Genomic DNA, 24,305 nt, shown 5'->3' on the forward strand with positions numbered 1-24,305 from the left:
CTTCGGGACCGGTGGTTGGTTTCCTCTGGCCCCGGTTTCCAGCCACCCGAACCTGTTTAGTTCCGTGGAAACGTATCCCGGCGCGACCTCGCCAAGGATAGCGAATAGAAGAGCGCGCACCACGGTTTATTTTCTTCTTAATTCGTTTCGCTCCGGTGCGTTCCTTCTATTCCGCGCTACTTTATTGCCGAATGCCAAAGTTGCCGGCCGAGCGACGAGATTAAAAATTCATTCCGGTGCAGCGGTCGCTCGCTCGCTCGCTGGTATCCAGCCATTGACAGCGGTTTCGCGGGAAGAGGCTCCGAGTGCAGAAACTAATTCTCGATAGTCGCGAGATACGGAGGATCGAAGGGGGACCGGGGAGGAGGTTTTTCCTCGAACGTGCTACGGCGAGAGCTCGCGACTCGTTGACGCGGCCGCGAGCAGAGGCGAGCAGAGGCGAGCAGAGGCGAGCATGTGTCCTCGACCAGCCGCGACGCACGGCCCGAGATAGCAGAGATTTAAAATGTTGCGGCAGGTCGGGAGGACTAAATGATGATAAACTATCTCGCCGGTCCCGGTAGACCGACCCTGCGCGCCGGCTTGAATTACAGCCAAAAAAAAAACAAAACCGCGCGTCGCTCGCCGCGCTCGGCGAACAAGTAAAACACATCAGCGCGGACCCGAGACCGCGACGCGAAACGCAACCCCGGACGAGATCGCTTCCTCCCGGGGAAAATCACTGCGAGCGAGTTTCCTTTCGGACCGTTCGCCGACCAACCGTGAAAACGTTTCAAAGTTATAGCGCGACGGATAAGAAATTTACGCTAGAGAGTGCCGCGAGTACGTTGATTCTAACCCGGAAGTTAGCTCGTTGCGCAATCCCGCGCGCACGGTTCGACCGCTTTGAAAAAATTCGCCCAAGTGCGCGCTTTGCGTAACCAAATACGGGACGAAAATAAAATTACGCCACGGTGCCGGGCGATCGGGAAACCGAAGAAAGATGCGAAAATACTCGGTACAAATATTATTGCGTACGATAATAAACGTTTCGACCTTGGGTTCGGGTCTCGTTTCACGGACGATATTTACGTCGATACCGGATCGACCGCGAAATTGCGAAACAGGTGTAAAAACATCGAGCGCGCGAGTCGTTTTGCTTCCGTTCGTACGAGGATTAAATTTTTTACGTATTTTTATCGCCGAAAGTGTATCGAGTATCGCCAACATTGTAACCGTAATTTGAAATTCACGACGCGTCCAAGGAAGAGATACGAGCGCTGGCTCGCTCGATCGCTCGCTCACGCTCACGCGCGCGCGCACGACCATGCATAATTGGCCAGTACGCAAACTTCTTATTACGCGCCGTTAATCGACGCGAAGCGAAAGTGCGCGCGAGTGAACGGTGCGCGAACGCGCTAACCCAGAAATTCGATTACTGCCGCCGCGAGTGCGACGAGAGATACGAGTACGATCCTCGAATTTGTCGACAACGCCCTCTGCAAATTGGCCGTGTACTAAAAGAAAAAAAAAGAGTTAGGGCGAAAATTTTTCGCGCGTAAATCGCTCGTACGAAGTATCGATAACGCTCCTTAATATCGTATTCGTATAAACGGAATATCGAAACGATAAAAACGTTGATAAATCGCGCGTAACGTTCGAGAACCTAACCTCCGCGTTTTCGAACGCGAGTCGGACGTCTTCGTAGTATCGAGATATAACGCGCCTTTCGACCCAAGAGGTAAGTACGATGTTAAAATTCACGGCCGAACGACCATCGAAGGCCCGTGTCCGCAATTTATTTCTATCCGCGCGGCTACGCGTACAGACGATCCGAACAAAGTACACGGAAGAACGTCGATTCGCAATCGACTCGAACGCCTCGTCGGTGGTAACCTCTTTCGAACGCGTTCGATCCACCGCCATAAAACTTGGCTCGCGCGATCACGGTTGTTACTTTTCTCTCCTCGCGCTCCCTCGAATTCGCTTACCCCCTTCTTCCACCACCCCGCCCATCCTCCCGTGGCGAAGCGTTCGCCCTCTTCCTCCCGGATTATTAATTCCCTCGTTAAAATCCGACCCGCGGCGTCGCCACGGTTTGTTATTTACGAACGAAAATTGTAAATACGAGCGGGCGGCGGGCGTATCGACGCGCGACCACTCCCGCGGCCGCGGGCAATTAATAATCGCATCGGAGCTAATTAAATCCGGAAAACATGCAAATGCACTGTGTTTATATTTCAAAGGGACGACCGATCGGGCGCGTAGCAACGCACGGTTGACGGAACGGGTAAAGTGGAAGGGACGCGGGGTATCGGGATAGAAATTGCCCATAAAAGTGCATAAAACGCGATTACCGGCCAGAGACGTTTATCCGATCCGGCGGGACGAATTCGAGCTACCGAGTGGATTTCGCGATCTCGAACCGAAAGTTTCGCGTGCGCGTCTTCGCGATACGAGTGTACGACCATCTTGTTCGTCGACGATCGGGAAACGCGTCGCGATTCTCCGACGATTATCGTCTCCGTTGCGAGACGTTTCGACGTTACGGGTAAGTATCGCCAGGAACGGCTCCTCGGATCGTTACCGCGCGTTAAATCGCGCGCAATTGGTCGGAATCGATCGATCGTGGAACCGTGAACGGGGAAACGCAGAGTCGTTGGAAAGTACGCCAAATTTTTCGCATTTCCGTCTCGTAAGCGTGGCTCGAACGCGCCTTGCCCGTGCTGCCAACTAACGGCCCACGCGGTAACCATCGACTGATCCAGCCAGAGCGCCGCGTACCGGAGACCGTTCGAACTAGCGCGTTCCACTCGCGATACTCTTCCTCTCCCGCGATGATTACGCTATCGCTGACGCTTAAGTACAGGTTCGAGCCGGAATATACGAAGCCGTAAGAACCCGAGAGAAAGACGATCGTACGGGAGACGATGGAACCGAGCCGAGAAAGAACGAAAGGGTCGCGGGTAACCCCGGCAACCCGCTCGCTTTTTTCTCGGGTAATTGCGTCGTTAAGAGCGAGGCAATTAAGACGCAAGAAATCGAGCAACAATCACGTTTACGGGACTGCCGTTTTGCCACGGTGTATTGATCCACGACGCTGGAAGCGGAAGGGAACGGTCGGCTACTGCGAGGGGGAGGGGAGCCGGAGAGCGAGAGAGAGACAGAGACAGAGGACTGGCCAGTAGAACGAAAAAGACAGACGCGGAAACGAGCGAGTCGGGCAAAAAGCACCGCGACGATGTTCCGCTTGGATCTCGATCTACTCGTGTTTCCCAATTACCGAATTTCCCGACAAACTCGGACCCACGCTGACGAACGTTTAACGCCGGCGCGAAACCGAGCTCGGTAAATATCCGAGATCGTCGTACAGGTTCTCAATTTCCGTTCGGGACAATCTGAACGTTTTATCGGTCAGCGTTCTTATTGGGGTAGCGACGTTGTATCGCACGGAGAGAAAATCGATTACCGGCGACGATCGATCGCGCTAACGCGAGCAACGGCCGATATTCGAACGCGCGGCTCGTAACTCCGGACGCGACTACGACGAAAACGTTGGAATTCCGCTCGAATTTCACGGAATACTTTACCCAGTGCCGTAATCGGAAAAAGTAAATTCAGCAATTTCCACCCCGCGTTCCCGGCGAACCGAATTCCCTAGATTCCGAAAACTTGGATTTCGAAGGGACGCGCGGTAATTTTCCATCGTTTTTTTTTTTTCTCGCTTCGAGCGGGCCGATCCCACGACGTAGATTTCAACGGGCAGGAACGCTGGCCTAACGTTCTAGGGCAGATATTACGAAAAAAGCGGTCAGCCCTTCGCGAGGACGGCCGCCGCGTCGTCAAAGGGAGAGGCTACCATTCAAGGTAGCAGGACGGCCATAAAAAGTGTATATCGAGGCGGGTGCATGCACGCTCCGCAAGGTATTACACACGAAGTGCACCGTGCATTGGCAGGTAAGCAGCAGAACCGGTGGGGAGGGTAAATACGGAGCAACGAAGAGAACCGGAGAGAGAATAAGAGAGAGAGAGAGAGAGAGAGAGAGAGAGAGAGAGAGAGAGATGGAAAGAGAGAAAGAGAGGTGGGTGCACCTCGACGGACATGGCGGCACAGCGGCGAATCAAACGATATCGGGCTTCTGGATTAATTTATGCACCGTGGCTTGTTAAAACGCGAGACACAAAGGCCTCGCCGACGCTGCATTCTTACGGTTCACCTTAGGCCCACCCGCCAATCAATTCGCCTCGGTTGTGCTTTCGTGCATTTATTCGCGCGTAATGGCGTTTAAGCTTCGCGTAATAACGCTAATATTTTATTCCGGACGATATCTCGCTAACCGTTCCTCTCGCGGGAAAAACACTGGGAACAAAACTTGCTGGAAATTAAATTCGAGGACGTTTTCACCGTGTACAAATTTGCGAATGACTCTGGGGTAACCCAGATATCGACCCTTGCTCGCCGGCAAGGGTAGGTAAACGGAGCTTTGTTTACCAGTGCCTGATGAAGAGAAAGCGAAAAGTATCGCGTATCGGGAGACGTTTGAACAATCGACGCGTTTCGAATCGTAGGCAAGACGGTAATGAAAAATTTCCCAACCATATATTCCTAACGTAATTCGCGTTGAGAAGAAACGATTCCCGAGCAAACAACCTCGTCGAGATTCGACTGGCGTAAAATCGATCGGGCCACCGGAAGCAACCCAGTACCGACCACCTAACAGCGTCTCGCTTGTCATCGCGGTCGCGAAACAAATGGTCGCCGGTGAACGGTACCCGGATTATTTCACCGGCTGGAATTCAACGATTTTTAACGACCGGCTGCTTTTTCCGCGGGAAGAAAACCTCGAAGGCTATTTATTGCCCGACAGATCGCGCCGGTACAAATAGTATGGACGGTTTATCAACGTTGAACGGTATCTTCGGTCCTGATCGCGGCCCACCGGAACTCACCGGGATCCTTCCACGTCCATTTCCCCGATCTAAAAAGCGCCACGGGATTTTTAACCTCCCCCTCCCCCTCCTCCACCCGTTCCCCTTCCACCACGAGGAAATCCAGCTCGCTCCGCGTATCTTGCACCGGCATTAATTACTTTCGTGGCAGAAAGGATCCGGAGCGATATCGCGGGCGCTGCAACGACGATACGGACTGCACCCGGACCAACCCCCACGACCACCCCTGGCCCCCGGTCCCCGTGCTCGTCTTCCTTCGGTTCCGCGATTTCTCCGTTTCTCTCGGCGGGATGCAATTTACCGAATTGTTTTTAAATCCCTCGGGCGGCACGACGGCGGAAGAGGAGGAAAGCGCGCACGGCGGCGGCGGCGGTGGCGGCGGCGAAAAAAGAAACAAGAGGAGGGAGAAGCGCAAGGAAAGAGGAGGCGGAGGAACGAGGTTGGCGGCAGCCATGGCGTCAGCTGTTTTGTCCCGGAGGCGCCCCCCACCCTTCTGCCAAGTTTCTTTATGTTTCTTTGCCCGGAAGCCCCCGTTCCGATATCGCCACCGATACACTCGCGCCCGTCGTTTTCTACTCGAATACCTATACACCGGCGAGCGAGCGAGCGCGAGCGCGAGAGCGAGAGCGAGCGTGTATCGTTAAACGCGAACCGAGACCAGCGACGCGGATAGTCGAACCGTACGCTCCTCGTCTCGCGCAAAGGAAAAACGCGGGGAACGTATTTCCCGAGTAATATCCACCGCGTTGAAAATACTACCGGGAACGTTTCGCGAGCGCTACTTTCGGAGCGGATAAATTCGACACGGAAGGGCGATCGTCGACCAAGAGGTATCCAACGCGAGAAACCGTCCAACTCGTCCCCGGAAAGTTACGGTTTGGAAAAATCGGGTATCGTTCGACGCGCGTTGAATCCTCTTCCTCGTCGAGGCGACGATATCGTTCTCACGAACTCGCGCTCGCACCGGTTTCGATAAATGGCCGCGTCCGTCTCTGGACGCGCGTGCAAAAGCCCGTCACGTGACTGACACAGCGCGTTAAGTCGCCGCGTCGGCTATCAGCGAGGCGACACGACAGGTGCGCGTCGATAACGGCATCGACAATAATTGCAAATCGTAGCCGGCGACCGTGCCGCTCGTGTCGATCAAGATCCGAATAATACGGTCGAGCGATGCGGCAACGTTTCCATTATGTAACGGACGATAAACGATCGCGTTAAGCGCGAGGATCCCTTCCCACGTAGACGCTCGAGAGCGATCGTATATTCGGATCCCTTCCAGGGAGGTTAACGCGCCGCGGATAGATCCGCAGGGGGACCAGAGAGGGAGGGAACGGGAGAGCCAAGACGTCGAATCGGAGAACGTAATCCGTGCAAAACCCCGCGCAACGCGCCGATCGAGACCATCGATACCTACCGAGCCGACAACGTGGACGCGGGTGAACAATTTCGCGCGACGCGGGCTCGTTTCTCAAATCTTTTAGCGCCGATGTACAACCTTTCGCCGATCCCGCACGAGTAAACTTGTACGTCGCTTTGCGTCTTGGACACCGTTCGATTCGCGAGCCCTTTCAGCAATTACGAACGGATAGGAGGCCACGATCTTTACGAAAGATACGATCGAACTATCCAGATTCCTCCGTCGTCCTCGATCGAGGCTGGAAACTACCTCGAAGCGTTCCGTCTCGCGCGTAAGAAACTGGGCTGAAAAATGTACACAAGGTAGACGAGCAATCGCGTTCGTTGCAGCTTCTATCGCAGGGAAACGAAGGTCGAGACCCAACGAGTACTCGGGTAGAGGAAAGGGCGTTCGAATCGGTTTCGTTCGATCGGCGTAATCTGGATCGCGATTAAAGGGCGAGAATAGCGACGTCGAATTGGAAAGGTTGGATCGTCGTCGAGCTGGCCGGTCGCGAAGGGTGGATACGATTCGAGGGGAAGACGAAGGGGGAGGTAGGGAGGGAGCCGAGCCGGGTAACAGTAACGACGTCGACAGGGTTGCGCGGAGGGAAACTCCCGTCGGAGTTTCTCCTCCGGCAGCGAAGAGGGATGGAAACGGGAATACGATTGGTTTGTGAGGGTCGCCATTCACGGGGGTCGCCGGTGCCGTTTGGAGTCTGCGCTCTTCCTTGATCCTGAGAGAAGCATTTCGCTCGTTTCAGCCCGGAGAGACACGAGCAAAGAGGACCGGGGGTAGCGCGGAGGTGGTGGAAGATTCTCTTCGACGAAGCCCGTAGGGGCGAGAGAGGAAGCCAGACACAGGGACGGAAACGAGCCAGCGAGGGAGGGAGAGAGAACCAGCCCGCCGGATGGACCAACCGGCGCAGCTTGACGGACGTCGCGACGCCCTACGTCACCTTTATCGCCGACGCCCTTCTCCGCCACCTTCTTATTTCTTCTGGCTAGCTCCGAATGGCGGAAAGAAGCGATATCGCCTTTTTTTCCAGCGCTCGAATCGTCGCTGCGAGACCTCCTCGCGTATTTCTCAACGTTCCCCGGCTGCGCGGCTATCACCGAGGAGGACTCGTAGCGATCGTTTTCGCGCGAAAACTATTCTCCAACGTGGAAACGGCGCGTACGAGACTCGAGACGCCGAGTCGAGAAAGTTTTATCAACGATCGACCACGCCGCGACGAGAAACTTTTACTTCGAGCTATCGATCATTCTTCGTCGAGTTTACGCGGAACCTTACCGAGACGTTCGAGCGGGAAACGTTCCCCGAACTAACGCAGAACGTTACGCGTAGATCGAGAGCGATCGCGCGAAGAGGAGCCCGCCCTTTGTCGTCGGTGCTCGGTGCCGGGAAACGTTGCGCGAAATTCTTTTATCGCTCGTTATTTCTAGGCGCAAGGAGTTCCCGTAGGTCGGTCACGCTCCCGGCAGAGGGTCGACGCCGTGACGCTACACTTAAGACGTTATTTACGAGGCCGTTTCGCCGGTAACGTTTCGGTTGGGGCAGGTCGGGGTACGATGGTCTCTCCGCGCTCGATATGTTTACGACGATGCCGGTCGACGGGAGGGGTTCCGGGACATTACCGGATCGGACGTTGATCAAAGAAGGGTAAGGAAGAAAGGAAGCCCTCGGGGAGAGAGGCGCCGCGCGGACCCGTACTCCTGGCTCTCTCGAAGGAACGCGGCGCCTGGATCCGCGAAAGAAAAGGTAAAGAAAGAAAAAGAAAAAAAAGAGAAAGAAAAACGGAAAAATGGAAGGAACGAAAGTTACTCCGAGAGGGAGAGGGGGGCTCCGCGGGTCTCACGGAACGTCGAGCGGCTTCCTTCGTACGGACACAAAAGAAGGAAAGCGAAAATCACGGGGAGAAGTCGGAATTACATACTCGCGGACGAGTTCATTACCCCCCTCCCCCTCTGTCTTCCCCTCTTTCTCTCTCTCTCTCTCCTCGTCCCACGGTTTAATTAACCGGTCTCGCTCCACCCTTGGCGCGTACCAACAAAGAGGAGGCATCGAACCTCCTACTCGTTCCGACGGAACTCTCACGAGGGTTTCGGTCGCGGGGTGGGGGCCGTGGGGGCCGTGGGGGCCGCGACGCGTCGGGCCGAAAACGGCCGGGGAATTATTTCGGGCCGGTCACGTGATCGTATCGACTTCGGCATTGTTTTCGCCCGTGGTCCGCAATTACGCGGGGAGTTTACGGGCCAAGGTAGCTCCCGTCCGCCTCGGAGCGAGACGCGAAAAGGAGGGATCGCGGCCGAACCGGCGAGGGGACGCGCGGGAAGGAACCGAGCGTATTTAAATTTAAACGCGATGCAAATCGAACGAGATAAAACCTATAACGATCGTACAACGGCGGGGAGACGCCGGCGGAGGCGTTGTTCGTCGATAAGCCAACGACGTCCGAGCCGACCTCGCGATTACCCGATCGTTCGGAATCCTCGAACCGATTCGCTCGGCTAAACGAGAACCGCAAGTCCAGAGCATCGAGAGACGCGGACCGCTCGGTCGATTCCAACGACGATGATCCGCTAGCGACCATCGATCGGTTTTCCGCTCGCATCCATCATTCATCGCGTTACCGCGAATCGCGCCGTGTTTCCTATAGCTTCGTTAGACGCGACCTGGCTTTCCGCGCGCAGCCACGGTACAATGTAACGTCGATTGACCGGTCACCGCGGTTCCGCAACGGGACGGAGCCGCGACGGTAACGAAGAATCGATAACCGACCGCTCGCGCGAGAATCGGGACGCGAGCTCCAAGTTTCGCTCACTCACGCGCGAGCGAGCGAAACTACGGACACGAGGACAGTTTCGACGAAGTTGCGGATACGCGCGCGACCGTGTTACTCGAGCCGTTGCGCGCAACGTGTGGACGAGCACACGGCCAAACCGAGAAAACAAAGTTGAAGCGCGGAAGAACCCTCGATCCGCGCGTTGTTGCTATTGCGGGACGAGCAACGGGGAAAAGTTTCGCGACAACGCGGAACGGTGGTTATTTTTCTTTTCTTTTTTTTTTCTTTTTCCATTTTTTCTACAAGCGATCGTTGTTCCGCGCCACCGCCGAGGAGGAACTCGTCGCGTTCGGTTCCCGGACACTTTGGCTAAAAATACGATTCGCGGGTTCGCTCGATCCGGGGGATCTTTCACCTCGGGCTTGAATTATTCAATTTTGGTCGATTCGAGGTGTCTCGACGATCGCGTAACCGCGTGGAATTAATCGGTTACCTTACCATCCGCGCGGTGTAGCGAAAATCGAAAGATTTCGGAAGCTTTCAGCTCTGCCCGGTTACCGCCTAACGCGTTGACCGCTCGAGGTCCTCGCTAGCGACACAGCCCTCTCGGACCCTTATTTGCGAGTTTCCCTATTTACAAGCTTCGTGAAATTTACGATTCGAGCAGTCAGCTCGGCGCTGTTCGACGCCTCGAAACGGTACTCGAGGTGTCGATCGCGCGCGCAGATACAACGATTCGATTAATAACCGTACCCGTTTCCTCGAGATTCCCCTCGCGCGATAAACGGGAAACGAGAACGCGTCGGTGCTCGGTCCTCCCCGGGCGACGCGAGCTTCTTCGCCGGGTCCGAGGGACGGAATTAAGAACAATGCCGCATAAACAGGAACGCGGCGCGTCCTCGTTACACGGGATAATTAAAACATTAAGGAAATTCAATGCGACCCTGGAAAGATAGAGAGTAGCCGATAATCGAATTAAAGACAGCTACGATTCCTCGAGCGCAATTCCCTACAAGGCACGAAATTAATTCTCCGATCGAGATTAAAATCTCCCCGTCGACGTTGCGTATCGTGGCCGCAAGGCTCGCTGGTTTCTTTTCCCCGCTCGGGGCCAGAAAAACCGAACCCGCGCCGCTTCGAAAACCCGTACGCAGCGACGGGTTCGTCGAGTAACCCGGTCACCGGGAGCGGTCTCGTTCCGCGCGAGAACGCGAACGAGGGTGGGTTTTCTCGCGGATCGGGAGACGGTGGATCTCGCCGGGACGCAACGGAGCGTCGCGGTACCTAAAAACGTGCCCCGATATTATTCCGGCCGCGGAATATCTCCATCCCGGCGGCGGCGGCGGCGCACGCGGCAAAAAGGCGAACGCCCGAGGAGCACGGAGAGAAGGAAGAAAAACGAGAAGGGAACCGGCGGGAAAGAGACCCCGTCACGGGGCACCGGTGCAACAATGCACCGCGGAGAGGACGGTAGATACGCAGATATCCGATTAATTCCCATTGAATGTCTTTATTGTATTTAATAGCAGCGCGGAGCGCGCGGCGAGCCAACGACCAAGGGGCAAGAGGCAAGAGGCACGAGCGGGGGGCCAGGGTAGCGGGAACGGGGGGAAGGACGCGGAGAAGGAGATAAGACGCGAAGGCTGCGCGCACCGGGTTCGAGGCAGATACGGTGGCGGCCATATACAATACACGTGACTCGCCGCGCCGAATGCACGTTCTGCAGTTGCGTCGGCAGGTATCTCGCGCACGTGAGACCGGTGCCCGTGTGCTAGGAGGGGACCCGTCCCTCCACGGAGTTACATGTATATTTATAATATAATCGCGGATACCGATCTCCGCGGAGAAACGAAAAACTCGGCCCCAAGGCCGAGAAGGGTCGAGACGTCGCGCCGCGCCGCACCGTAGCCCTCGTGCCTCGGTAAAGACGGAAAGGGGAGCCGCGACGCGCGCCGCTTTTCTTTCAACGCTTCCTCTTTTCCACGTAGCTCCGACGGGGCCCCGTTTTTGCCATCCGCCCGGCCGGGCTAGGTGCGAAGCGGCCGCTTCCCGTTGCGAATTCCTTTCCAAAGCGCGAGCGAGCGAGCGAGCGCGCACGTCAGACACGTCGAGGGCGACGCGTTAATTACTCGCGTCGGAAGAAGGAGGCTCGCGTGATCCCGCGCTATTTTTCATTCGCGCGCCGCGCTCCGACAAATTTTTATCGAACGGATGGCTGCTTCGACGAGACCCTTCAACGGGAGCGGTAACGCGCACGAGGAATCGTTCCAGGGGGGGTTGGACCTTTGCTCGATTTCTCGAGAGCTCGAACGTGAACCGTCTTGGACGCCTCGCGGATCTTCGGTGCTCGCGATCGTCGAGGAAATTCGTGGAGCGGTCGCGAGCGGCGTGACGTCACCGCGCGGACGAGAGGGCTGTTTTCGGACGTATATAGATTTCGGTCGGCTCGAGAGCAGCCGGCCGAGCGACGGAAAGAGAGAGAGACGGGGAGAGAGTTCAGGGTCGAGGCATACAGGTGGTCCATAACATAACAGTCACTGCGTTTTATCCGGCAGTAAACCGGCGGCAGGCGCTCCGGCTCTATGATTTAATACCCCAAACCCTTCCCGCCCCGCCGACACCCGCGCACCCCTTACGACCGCCCCCTCCTCGGTCGACTACCGGCATCCTATGGCCCCCCACCCACCCACCCACCCTCCGACTCTCGTTTCTCCGCTCTCGACCCCTCCTCCGCGGCGTTGCACCCGCGTGCTTGCACTAACCCACTGCCGCGGAATGGCATTATCGCTCGGATGCTTCCTACCAGCGACCGGATTCGCGGAGAAAGGGTTACGAGGGTACCTCCGGATGAGAAAATCTTGGTTCGAGAAGGGGACGCGGTACCCGAAAAGGTATCGGGCTCCATCGGCCGCGAAAAACTCGTCGTCGATGCCCTCCTCCACCCCCCGAAGACGTTTCTCCGAGTTGGCCGGAAGCCGCGGAACTCGGGGCTCGGGCACCGCAGAAGCTCCGTAACTCTGTTAATTCATATCTGGAAAGTTGGTCGTCGCTCGGGAAGAGAAACGACGGAGGAAGCGCAGTTAGAGCAGGGAGGAGGAGTGGGTGGTCGAAGGTGGGCGGAAGACGGGGGGTGTCGGAGGTGGAGGCGGATGGGCGAGTGGTTCGGGCCGACTGGATGGGCGGAAAGAGGGAAAGAGAGGGGCGAGTTAGCCGGCACGGCCGGCCGGCCGGGGGTGGCTGAAGGCAGAGGAAGCCGAAGGGAGGGTGCGCGGGGCTTGGTTTCCTTGCCTGGCATCGAGGAATCGATACGCCGGTGGGAGCCCAGCGCCACCAACGCCTCCGACGCCCTACGTCATTGCACCTCGACGACCGAAGCCTCTCTTCCTACGACTTTTGCGACCCCCGCGATTACCCACCCCGTTCGTTCCAAGTGACCCCCGCCCATCGTCCGTCCGTTCGTTCGTCTCGTTGTCTCGCGAGGGGACCGGATTCCGAGCCGGCGCGGAAATTGTCGCGCCGATGCTCTTCAAGGGCTCTCCTAACGCCGCGAGAACCACCGGGGATGCAAATTACCTCGCGGGAGGGGGTGGCTTAAAGCAGACCGCGCGCGAGGAAACGGTCGATCGCTCTCGATGACTTCCGAGTTCTTCTCCCGTCGATTTTGAAACGATCCGAGAAATCGATCCCGCCCTATCGTATTCCCGATGGAATTAGATTCTCGGAGAAGCGATTCGTCGAAGGTCGCGCGCGATTTCAAAACGCAGGAGATTTTCGTGGCCATCGAAACGAAGGTGACTCGTGCCACTTCTCGATGGTAATGCCGCGCATCCGCGAGTACGGCCAGCGTCGAGACGCCGAGAAAACGTCCCCTGTTGATTCCACGCAACCGCACCCCCGAATACTCGGTCGTATCGAAACGGTACCGGTCCGTTTCGCGCGAGAACTCGTCGAATCTATCGTTCATTGACGTCTTCTCGCGCATTGGTTTCGTTCCTTCCGATCGGACGTTAACCGGATGAATATTTAACGGGAGAGATGCGCGTTTGCGGGTGTGCGGGGAACGGTTACGTACAACGCGATACCCGAAGAATATAAATGGCGAATATATCCCGATACGGCTTAATCGGCGTTGAATAAATTCGAGATTAAAATCGATGCTTGTTACTCAAAATTTGTTTTTCGCACCGCAACGCCGGGAGCGCGCGAGCCGGAGCGGGCGGGCGGGCGGGCGGGCGGGCGGGCGAGAGCGCGAACCAGCGAGCCCGTATAATTGCCCCGAAAGTACTGATTTATCGCGTCGACCGTACTGACAGGGTATCAACGATTTATTCGCCTACTTTTATTGGATCGATCGCAATGCCCGCCCGTTAATTAGAAACTACTACATATTGTGGAATCGAGCCCCGCGTATTACCTATCGCGCGCGAATCGACACGCCGGCAATGCGTATTAATTAACGCAGCCGACGCACGATTTAATTTCGTTTCGTTCCGCCGCGAAACGAACCGGCCCGGGATTAGCGGAAATCCGACGACGCGAATTTCATTCCGGTCCGCGTTATGAGGGAAAATCCCCGTCGACCTCGTTATTCCGGGGAAAGAAAAACACCCGCCCGACCGCCCTCTTTCGTTCTGGATTCGAGCGGAGCTGGGTCCTCGGGAGCGAACCGCGATCCATCGAGGGTGAGACGGTTGAGAACCGTCACCGAGCAAAAAGGACGAGGAATCGGTCCCCCGTTCTCCGTTCCGACGCTTTGGCTTTGGCAGAGTCGTAAAAATAATGGAACGCGGTGCACGCCGACCGTTAGCTAAATGGCATGTAATAGCAAAAGTCGACCGGCGCAAGAAGCGCGCCCCGCGATACCGCTCCCGTCGTCGTGACTGGTAAACAACGTCCGATCGCTAATTAATAGTGTGTCTTCCGTCGTAATTTGCGACGTTCGGGCAACCTGACATTACCGCGGCCGCGTCACGACTCTATCCTCGCTGCGCCGCGTAATAACAACTTCCACATTGGATAATGAGGGCTCGCGGGAACGGACCGCGGGATCCTCCGGATCGAAGGAAACTTTTCACGAGCGTAAACCGCGCGTCGTTACGTTCGACGACGCGTTCCTCGCTGACCCCCGCGACGCCGTGGAAAAGTTTCCTCGACGGAGAATAGTTTCGCGGTAACGTTCCTCGGGAACGCCGAAGGCGAGCGGTCGGAGATTCGGGAGCGAACGTTCTTTCGAAAAAAATAAGAAGCGGAAAAAAGTGGCACGCGGCCCGAGGGTCGAGCGATCGACCCTCGAGCAACGCGAACTTTGAACTTACTGCGGCCACGTGTCCAGCAGGGAGAATCGACTCGCCGACACTTACCTGCAACAGAAAGGAGAAGCAAACGGAAATTAGCGAGAAAGCGTTAATTGGGCGCGGGTGATTCGTTTACAGCCGGCCGTAAACGAAGCTTCGCTCCGACGAGCGGAAAGATCGATCGTCGAAGCGCTCGAATCGATATCTCGCGACGACGACGACGCTCGTTGTCCCGCGCGCAAAGAGGGGATACAGGGGGGTGGAAGAGGAGAGTATCGGCGGCGGTGGCGGTGGCGGTACTGCCCCCGTGTTTCCCCCGTAGCGCGTGCGGTCGCGGCGACTCCGCGCAAATACGTTTCCATCTACCTGCGCGGAACTCGCGCGCGTGTCGGCAGGTGCACGCGCTGGGCCCGGTGTGTGCGTGGAGCGGTGCGGCATACATCATCGTGCGACTAATTTCCGCGATAAATATTTTACGGACGGCCATTACGCGGGGGCCGCGTGTTCGTGCGATATAAACTATGGATGACCATGGCGGGCTGTAACGTCGAGCCCCGACGGAAGAGACACGGGACGGGGGCGGCGAGAGGCCGGGACCGGGGTTGCCGCGAGGGGTGGAACCCGAAAGGTTCGACGCCCGTAAAATTCGCGGGAACGCCGCGATGCGATCCGGTCCGCGCCGTTTTACTCATTAAAATCTGTTTGTCCGCGAGATAGCGGGAGCGGCGTGGCGCGCTTTCAGCCCCGCGGGCTCCGGGGGTAAAATACGCGGACAGTGGCGCGCCCCTTCGACAACACCATCCCGCGGGAGCGACGTTAACGCGATAGTCGTGTATCCTCGACGAAAAATTGCCTTTCCGCGAGGAGGGGAGTTGGTCGATATCGAATCGCAAAAGTCCCGAATCGCGTGCACGCGCTCGCGTCTCTTCCAAGAGCGTCTCGTCGAGAAAAGTGGCGTTCGGTCATCGAACGGTCGCGAGGAAAATCTTGCCGAAAAATTCACTAGGAAAGTTACCAGGTCGGGTTTCCGTTTAAACGCAATTGGAGTATCGGTGTAAAGGACGAGCGGGACGAATCGCGTCGCATCGACTATTCGGCTGTTCCAACTATGGGAGCAGGTGCTCGTCCGGGTCCGATCTAAGAAGAGGAAAAACTCGCGGAGGGCGTGGCGAAGTGCAGAGCGCGGTGTGTCGGCCGTTGGTTGCACGCGGTGGGTTTCACGAGGAACATCGATTCGATACGCGAGTCTCCGCGCCCCGTTCGCAATCGTCTCGTTGGTATTGTATCTCTCATTGTCCGCGGCCGTCGGAGCCGTAATGGCGTCGTTGCCGTCGCCACGCGGCCAGATTACGCGCCGCTAATTACGTGGCAACGCTCGCTCGCCGGCCGAGCAACATCTGCTCGAATCGGACTAACTGTTGATGCCGAACAATGGCCCTTGGTGAACGCCCGGGCAACGTTAGCCGCTCGCCGAGATCGAATAAGATACGGTATTGTTCCGGCGGCGTGCCGCGTTAAACGACGCGGTCGAAACCGCGGCTGCCGTTTTCCGCCGCTCCCGCGAATCAGAGACCGCGCCCGTTTTGATTTATTTCGTTCGGTCAGTCCGCCCGGCGGTTGTAAATATTCATTATCGCGAAATTTCCCGATACAAGTAATTGGACCTGAATTACACGCGGCCCCCGCGCGCATAAATTAGCGGCGAGCAAATAATAAATAACTAGACGCGATTTCCATTTCCGAGGCGGCGCGGTTGTTCCGAGTTTTAATTAAATTTCCATCGATTAACCGGAGAAAAGCCGCTCGCCGTCCTCGAGAGATATCCGACTTTCGAATTCGCGGGGAAACGAGAAAAGAAAAACACCGCTCGAAACAAAGAGCGTTGCTCGCGAGCGAGCGCGAGCGCACGGTACGTTTGTTCTCGGCGCAGCTGCGCGGGGGAAGAAAAAGAGAGAACCGTGGCGGGCAGGGGGAAGGAACGGGGGGAAGAGGTGTGTGTGCGCGCAATTGGACAAAAGGGCGATCGAGTTGTTATCGCGGGCGCGCGCCTCCTGGCCAATTGCCCGGCGAAACTTCTTCCGCTGCTTCCTCCTTCGCGTCGTAACGATATTATTAACGAGCTCGCGCACGGTGTCTCCACCTGCGTCTCGCCGATAATTACACCGAGGAACGCGATTCCTTCCAGGACGAATTCCAGCGTCGATTATCGGCAGGGGGACTCTCGTATCGGGTGAGTCTCGCACGGCGGAAGATACGATTCGTACCGTCTTCCACGTATCTCCTCGCGATTTCGATGGAATACCGCCCGATGGAGGAGCGCGATCGATTCGTACCGCGGTACGCCGTGCCGCGAGAAATTCCATATCGCCATCGATCAACTTCGCGCGGTCAAGAGCACGGGAGGAACGAGAAACGACACCGACGCGCGCACCGTGTTCTCCCCGCGACCACCCCCTTGCCTCCTGGTTCTGCCCCCGATCGTGTAAACGCCGTTGCGCCGATCGCCGATCTCTCAGCCGGGAACGAACGAACTTGACTTGGAAACAGGAAACCGTGCGCGGATTCGTGTCACGGACGCGACTCGGCCTGTCTGGCCGCAGTCAAGTACGGACCTTGAAGCCGCGCAACGCGTGAAAGTTGACGCCGATCTCCGTCGGCCCGATCGACGGGGCATTCTAGAAACGGGAGGAGGAGGGCCGCGAACTCGAGCGAACGATCACAGCAGCGCGAGCTAAATAATAATCGGTTTTATTAATTTATACCGCGGCCGCGCTCGATCGGTTTCCCTCTCGTACCGTGACCGGGAGATAATTCATCGCGACGCTAATTCTCGATCGATAGCGATACTCCGCGAGATCGATCGACCCGGTTTTTTCTTCCGGTCCCCGGAGAAAAGACTCGCGGATCGTTTTCGACTCGAATCGTGTACGCTCGTGGAAGAAAACGAGTTCCAACGGAGTCGTCGAAGCTCGAGGCGCAGGGAGGACGAGCGATATTAAATATGGGCTGCGCCTCGGGTGGAAGAAGCCCCGAGGTCGCACCTGCGGGTGGCTTCTTCCCCCGGTCGGTTCGGTTGGTAAAGCAGGGATTACCCGCGCTAAGAGGCCGAGCGGGGCTTCGCGCCTCATCGTCTGGAAAATGGCTTACTGCTTACATTTACCTACCGCCCCCGGTCTCTCCGCCCTATGTATACCGTCTACGCGTATATACGCGCCGCTTTCGACGACCATTCCTCGAACCGTGCCTCTGTGTCGCGTTCTTTTCTCGTCGATCGCGCTACCGGAACCACCGATGTAACGCGAAAGAGTAACCACCGATGTTTCCTCGCGAGATCTCGAATCGAGAAACTCACCGTACGAATATCGTTTCCGTTGGCGGAAAAGAATAAACGGACTCCTCGTTCGCGAGCACGGGTTAACGCCGCGTCGACCTTGCGTAAAATTACGAAACGTCGCCAGACTGCGAAACATTCCCGAGGAGCAGCCTCGCGGCGGAGACCAGAACGAGTGATTTATGCGCCCTCGGGTACAAGGAAAAGGGGACGGAAGCGCGGGCTTGGATTGGACTTCCTATTCCCGCAGGAAGAGCCATCCAGCCCCTCCTTGACTTCACTCGAGTTGGCTTCACCGTCGCTTTACCGAGAAGGGCGTCCACTTACAGCCGGTTCGCGAATTCGTGGATTCGCAAACGCGCGAGGTACTGCACACACGAACCGTTTCGGATCGTCCCACCTTTCCTTCGTCTCGTCGAGGTAACCGTTACCGTGAACCTTACCGTGCGTCTGTCCGTCTCGAGAGTAACAAATTTCGAGTACAATCGTCGAGTAGGTTATCGCGCGATTTCTGTCGAGAGGAACAGGATCCGTTTCCTCGACCGTGGCCTACTCCAACAGCCCTGTTTTCCACGCAGATCGTATCTCACCCCCTTAATTTTCCCCACGAGCGTACGACACTTCGAGCAACACCGACTCGTGCCACCGCGTAGTCGAAAGTTCAACTTGTCGGTCGTTCTCCCGCCATCCATTCGCGATTAATCAACGCGAACGCTATCGCCCACCGTGGTCTTCGCGAACGGGAGGATCGAGAAAGAAGAGGGAGACGGACGAGCAAGGCCCCATTAATATTTCGACAATTAGCGGCCGTGTCACGCGAGCGAGCGAGCGAGAACGAGACGCGGGCCCCGGACCAGGGAACGACCAATTAGGACGCTCCGCTTCCGAGACGCGCGAGTATGCACGACTCGGTGTACTTTTCGGCCGAGTCCTCCTCTCTCGACGATGATCGACCGGTATCACGCGACGCCAGCCGCGAGACTTCGAGAGGAAAGCGTCTTCGAGGGAGGATACGGCTCCACGCGATACCCTTGTACGCAAAAACGTACAAGGTGGGAAGTTGACTCTTTCTCGAGGAAATTAACCTTCGAGTACCGAGATCCCCGCGGACAGCTAACCGTTAACGGTTAACTTTTCCTAGACACGGTAAACGATACACGATTTCGGTCTCCGAAGAAAGCTGACACGTTGCGTCTGCAAAGTTTCAGCGGTCGATTAAAAATTAACCCGCGTTGGTTCTCGACGTGCTGGATCTACGCACGGAGTGGCACGGTCGCGATACGCTTCGACTTTGGCTACTCCTTGTATTCGAGGAAACGGTAAATAGTCCAAATCCGGTAAGGTGGTCACAAACCGTGACATTTTCGGACGAAATTCCGCGCGAAGCATCGCCTCCGAACGAACTCGATTACGCGGACGAAAGTTTCGAGTACGGACGCGTCGTTGATGCGAAAACAGTCCGTGGAAGAAATCGGTCCCGAGACTTTGCAAACCTGAAACGAGTCGTTTCGCGGGTCCGGGGTGACCCTCGGTACCCCACGCGACGATTCGCCGTACGATCGAGGATCCAGCCGGCTCGTACACGGCCGAAACGCGTGTCCTTTGCGCCCATCGAGGCGGGAGTTACTCGGTCGATTTTGAGGTATCGGGTGTCCTGAAATCTATATGACCTTCGTCGAGCCACCCTCTCCCCCCGAAAGACTCATTCCGCTCGTATCGCGTTTCGTCGTCGACTTACAGCGCTCCCGCACGAACCGGCCCGTGGTGTTATTTTTATTGCGAGGGCGAAATCGAACGCGAAATCTGCGACTTCGAACGCAACGTACTACGCCCGTACGAAAACAGAAACGTTGAAACTGTCGCAGGAAACGGGACGATCACGGAACACGGCTCGACCGACGAACGACGCGACCGTCGACGGGCTTTACAATCGGCGAAAGGGATCTTCGTGTTTTACGACTCGCGACGACCGCCTCTGTCGTTGCCCCGCGAGGAGGGCCCCTAGAGGGGAACCGTTCGTGAACAGGAAATCCCAGAAAACTCGGTGACTCGGCCGCGTTCGACGGTTGCCGCGATTAAAAAGGCTAAAAAGAAGAGAAAAAAAGAATAACTCGTCCCCCCCAGAGTCGGATAACGACAGATACGTTCGCTCGAATGGTATTTTCCCCCGCGGGATCCCAGCTCGGGACCACGGGGGGCCATCAATTTCTTCGGATCTCGGCGCGGATTCGGAATCCGCGACACGATCCCGCGCGTCCCCTTCCTCCGCTCGGCGGAGGCTGACGGGTTCATCGCGCGGCAGGCGTAGGTGGATCGTGCGGGCTCCGCGATAATATGTAAATATTCCGTTATCTCCGGCGGCGCGGCCCTACGAAGTTTCCCGCCCCGGGAGCGCCCGATTATTCGAACCGCGTAGTAACTCGTGCAATTACGCGGCTTACGACAAATCGATAGCTTTTAATTACGCTCGGGGATATTTACGAGCGGGACCGACTATCGCGCGCCCCCACGGATCGTCTTGTCCCAACCCCCGCGCCGCACGGATAATCGAACGGGGGTTTCCGTCGAATCGGCCATTTTTTTTTTTTTTGCTACGGAGAGAAGAACTCTCTTTCTCGAGCTCCCGCGTGGCAAAAATTGCGCAAACGAGAAAAAAGGGACGGAGAGAAAGCGGACGATCACCAGCGGGCCAGGAACGCTCGCTCGCGCCTCTTATTTACCTACTCGTCGCCGTATCTCGTTTTATTCGAGGCAAGAAAGACGTATCGTTATTATTGCCACGCACACAACCGAGTCGAAGCAGGGAGCTCGCAAGACGAGCCGGAGATACGGTAGCGGAGTTCGTCGTCGTCGGAAGCTGCTCCTTTCTCCCCAGAATTGCGGAGGAAGGAAGAAGGAGCCCGGGGAAAATGATTAGTTATTAAAATGCCGATAATTATATATAATCAACGGGCTGGGAGTGTCCTACGCATACGCTTACCGCGGTTGCACGGTTAAACGTTCGCAGGAGCCTCTGTTCTCCCCTCTCTCACTCTCTCTGTGTGTGTGCGGACTCTCCTCGATGGTTAACCCGTCTTCTGGTAGGTGGTTGCCGCGAAACGCGCCGGTGGGACGGAGAGCAAGACCGCCGCGAGAGGAACGGAGAGAGACCAGCCGCGCGCATTATAAAAAGCCCCTAATAACTGTTATCCACGATCTCGAGCCTGGCCAGCGAGAGTACCGAGCCGGAGCGTCGGGGAGTAGAAGTCGCTACTCTAGTAGGCGGGCCACGGTAGGTAATGGTTCCGACGACGAGTCAAAAAGAAGAAGTCGCGCGCGATTCAGCAGCTCGTTGCCTCGCCGAGCGAGCATTCGCGAAGAATGCGACGCGCCGCCGTAGACCACTCTCGGTATTTTCTCCGCTGGAGATCGTTATTGAAACGTTGCGAAACTCCGCGAGAAGGATCGCCGTCCCTTATCGCTCGTAACGCGGTCCTTCGTCGATGCGAATCTAATCTACGGAGTTACTACGAGACTTTCCATCGCTATTCGTCCTACCAGCTAACCTACCAGCGTAATCGCGTTCCTCGATGTCCGGTTAACACCTGCGAGAATAACCGCGCTCTCTCTCGAAAATTCTACGCTCTTTTTATAAATATCTCCGAGATCGCGCGATCGAGAAGTCAACGGGATGTACGCTCGATGTTACACGTTGCTCGCGCGATGCACGCGATCCAAAGACGGTACGATGCGTTTGGAAGCTTCGTCGCAGGACGTCGACCTCGATAGGGTCGATCCGAGTTTCGCGCTACCGAGAGAACTACGAGTTCTCAAGGTCGTCCTCGGTTTCCTCGCCCGCGACCCTGCCAATTTTTTCCCTCCGAGTACTCGTTCTTTTCCCTACCGAAAATTCCGCGGTAACGGCTGCGAGAGTCGAGGGCGACCTTGAAACCTTGCGCGCAAAAAGTATAAAAACGTCGTCGCTGGCCAAGGTCCCTCGAAATCGCATCGTCCGCGACGCGAAGGATTTTTCTCCGAATCGGGTCCACCCGCGACGAATCGTCTCGGATCGTCTCGTAACGAGTCGCCGAAAAAATTGTATCCCTCGTCTCGATTTTACGGGAGGAAACGCGTCCGAAAGGGGAACCCGAAGGCGAAGGAGTTTCAGCGCGCGTAAAGGTTAATGCACACCGTGGAACGAATTAGCGGTGCAAATCGGTGCCGTCTGAATCGGTAGCCGAGATCGGAATTAACGCCATATTTCACGGCCGGTCGGGATTATTCGCGGTGCCGGGCGGCCGCGGTGCGCGCACCGAGGCGAGCTAGTTCCTCGATAAGTTCATTCGGTCGAACGGTTGATAAGCCACGTGGCCGGAATACATTACCAACACCGCTTACCTACACCGCCGCGAAATTATTTCAACCGGACCGGCTCCGATCCCCCGTCGTCCTTTCGCCTATCGCCTCCAATGTTTTTCGATTTTATGCTAATCCTTCCACCAGCGACGTATATCGCGTAACGTATTCCATTTCGAGCAACGCGCCGATCGATGAATCGCGGTCGCTTCGAAAACGCGTCGGGAAACTCGACCGAGAGACGCGAATTCTTCTCGATCGCGACGGTAAACAATTTTAAAGGTAAATTACTTTGGAAAGTGCGTAGACGCGAGTAGACGAAACGAGTGTTCCACGAACGAAGAGAGGCGCGTGTTCGCGCCAGGTGAACGTTATCATGTGTTTCGAGAAAGTGGCGAGGTAAGTTGAAAATACGTAAAGTGCCAACGTGTCCTTTTCGCGGATTTCGGTTTCCCGACGCGGGAGAACAGGAACGGGCGGTAAAATCGCCAGATGCACGGGAATATGCAACGCAGCGCGGATCCAGTGAATGGAGGGGCGACGAGGAACCGCGTCAATGAGCCGCGGCCATCAAACTGGTCAGGCACGTATCGCTACTACGGTGGGCCCCGGTGATTTACAACGTGTCGCGCGACGAGAGTTCAAGCGAGCAGGGTCAAACGAGGCCGAGACTATAGCGCCGTTTACGTCCCCGGTTCTCCTGTCCGGCTCGCACGACCAAATTACGCGCCCGGTAGCGATACCAACGCGGAGATGGGCTCTCGAACGTCGTCCTTGAACTCTCAAATTTTTGCGTACTTGCGTACTGGAACTACCGGGTCTCTGGGACACCTCGGGTGATCGGACACGGAGAGATTTCCGCGCGTGTTTTACCGTTTAGTGACGAGAACATTTCGCGAGCAATACGTGGCGCGTGGAAGTTACGAATATCTTACGAAACGACGAAAAATAATTTATTTACTTGGAACGACTCTCGAGGAATTGTCGGTTCGTGGTCCGCAATTTGAAGAGCAACGTAGTTTTCGAGGATCGGGGAACGATGGACCCGCGCGAGGTATCGATCGCGCGATCGCGCGAAAAAGCTGAGCCGCTCGCGGAGGGAATTCAATTTGGTCGATGATCTCAAGCAACGATTGTTCTTTTTTCGATGCTCGATCTTGGCCACGGCTGACGTCATTCTGAGAATTGGGCAGTCTCGTATCAAGGACGGCCGAGCGTCACGACGGTTTTTTTCCACCGACCACGCTTCTGTTGCGTCTCTAGAGCCCTGTGTGCATCTCGATGGAAGAACGCTCGGTTTTCGACAAACGGATCGTTCGTCGAGAAACGCGTGCATCGATCTTGCCGCTTTAGCACGGTAGGGACCTCGAGAGATCGGCCCTGGAAGAAACGGGGTCCCATTGGCCGGAATCTCGACCCCCCTTTCGCGAGGAACGACGCATCGATCGCCATTGAATTTCGATTCCCGCGCAATCCGAGCCGAGAATCCTCTCGCCAACGAGTTCCTCCTTCCTCGATCCTGTTCGTCGCCCGAGTTTCGATCCTCGTGTGCGCGAGACGCGGAAACGACACGATTCGCGAAGCGATCGGGGTACGCAACGGGGGATCGTTTCGTGCGATCTCCGTGTCCCAGTTTCCGGTCGGTCGTCGAGCTACCGGTCGATAATTAACTCTATCCGCGTGCACGTCGAGCGTCTCTATCTTCGCGATCGCGCACGGACCGTTCCTGAAAGTATCGCGGGGCCCGGGCCCCGTGGAACGAGCTCGCGAACCGAGGAGTTTCGAGGAACTGGTCAATCGACCGGGATCGGAGCGGGGAACGACGCGGACCGCGAGATCGCTTAATTTCTGGGACGATTTAATTAGCGTCCGACGACTACGACTGCGACGACGACGACGAGGAGGAGGACACGGTCTTCGGCTCGTAACTTCTTCGTTTGCCTATTCCCGCGGGCGCGACGACATTCCGCTGGTCCAGAACCGTTTTATCGCGACGATAACACCGTGCGCGCTCGTTAACGATCCGCTTTCACTCCCGAGTACTTCGTATCCGCGTGCACGTATTCCGGGGGCCCCTGCATTCTTCGCGGGCCCTCTCCTCCGCCTCCTCGAGGAGATCTGGTCCCGAAGAGCGAGAACCTCCGTCGCGAGAGAGCCACCGCCGATCCCGGCGTACTGCCCGAGAGAGCCGAGCGAAAAAAGATGGAAAGAACGGAGGGGGGAGACACGGAGGGG

The 24,305-nt window shown here is 56.6% G+C and overlaps 1 protein-coding gene across 6 annotated transcripts in view; it reads right to left on the reverse strand.

Moving 5' to 3' along the window:
* Positions 1-24,305, reverse strand: part of Hth (Meis homeobox homothorax) — a 440,142-nt gene that overhangs the window by 219,036 nt on the left and 196,801 nt on the right. For 3 of the 6 annotated variants that reach the window (XM_076310507.1, XM_076310506.1, XM_076310505.1), the window contains exon 9: positions 14,426-14,470. The exons of the other annotated variants lie outside the window; for them this stretch is intronic. In XM_076310507.1, coding sequence (XP_076166622.1) covers positions 14,426-14,470 — 45 coding nt within the window. The remainder of the gene's footprint in view (positions 1-14,425; positions 14,471-24,305) is intronic. 6 annotated transcript variants of the gene reach the window in all.

This window comes from Ptiloglossa arizonensis, chromosome 4 (genome assembly GCF_051014685.1).
Source record: "Ptiloglossa arizonensis isolate GNS036 chromosome 4, iyPtiAriz1_principal, whole genome shotgun sequence".
Classification (NCBI taxonomy): domain Eukaryota; kingdom Metazoa; phylum Arthropoda; class Insecta; order Hymenoptera; family Colletidae; genus Ptiloglossa; species Ptiloglossa arizonensis.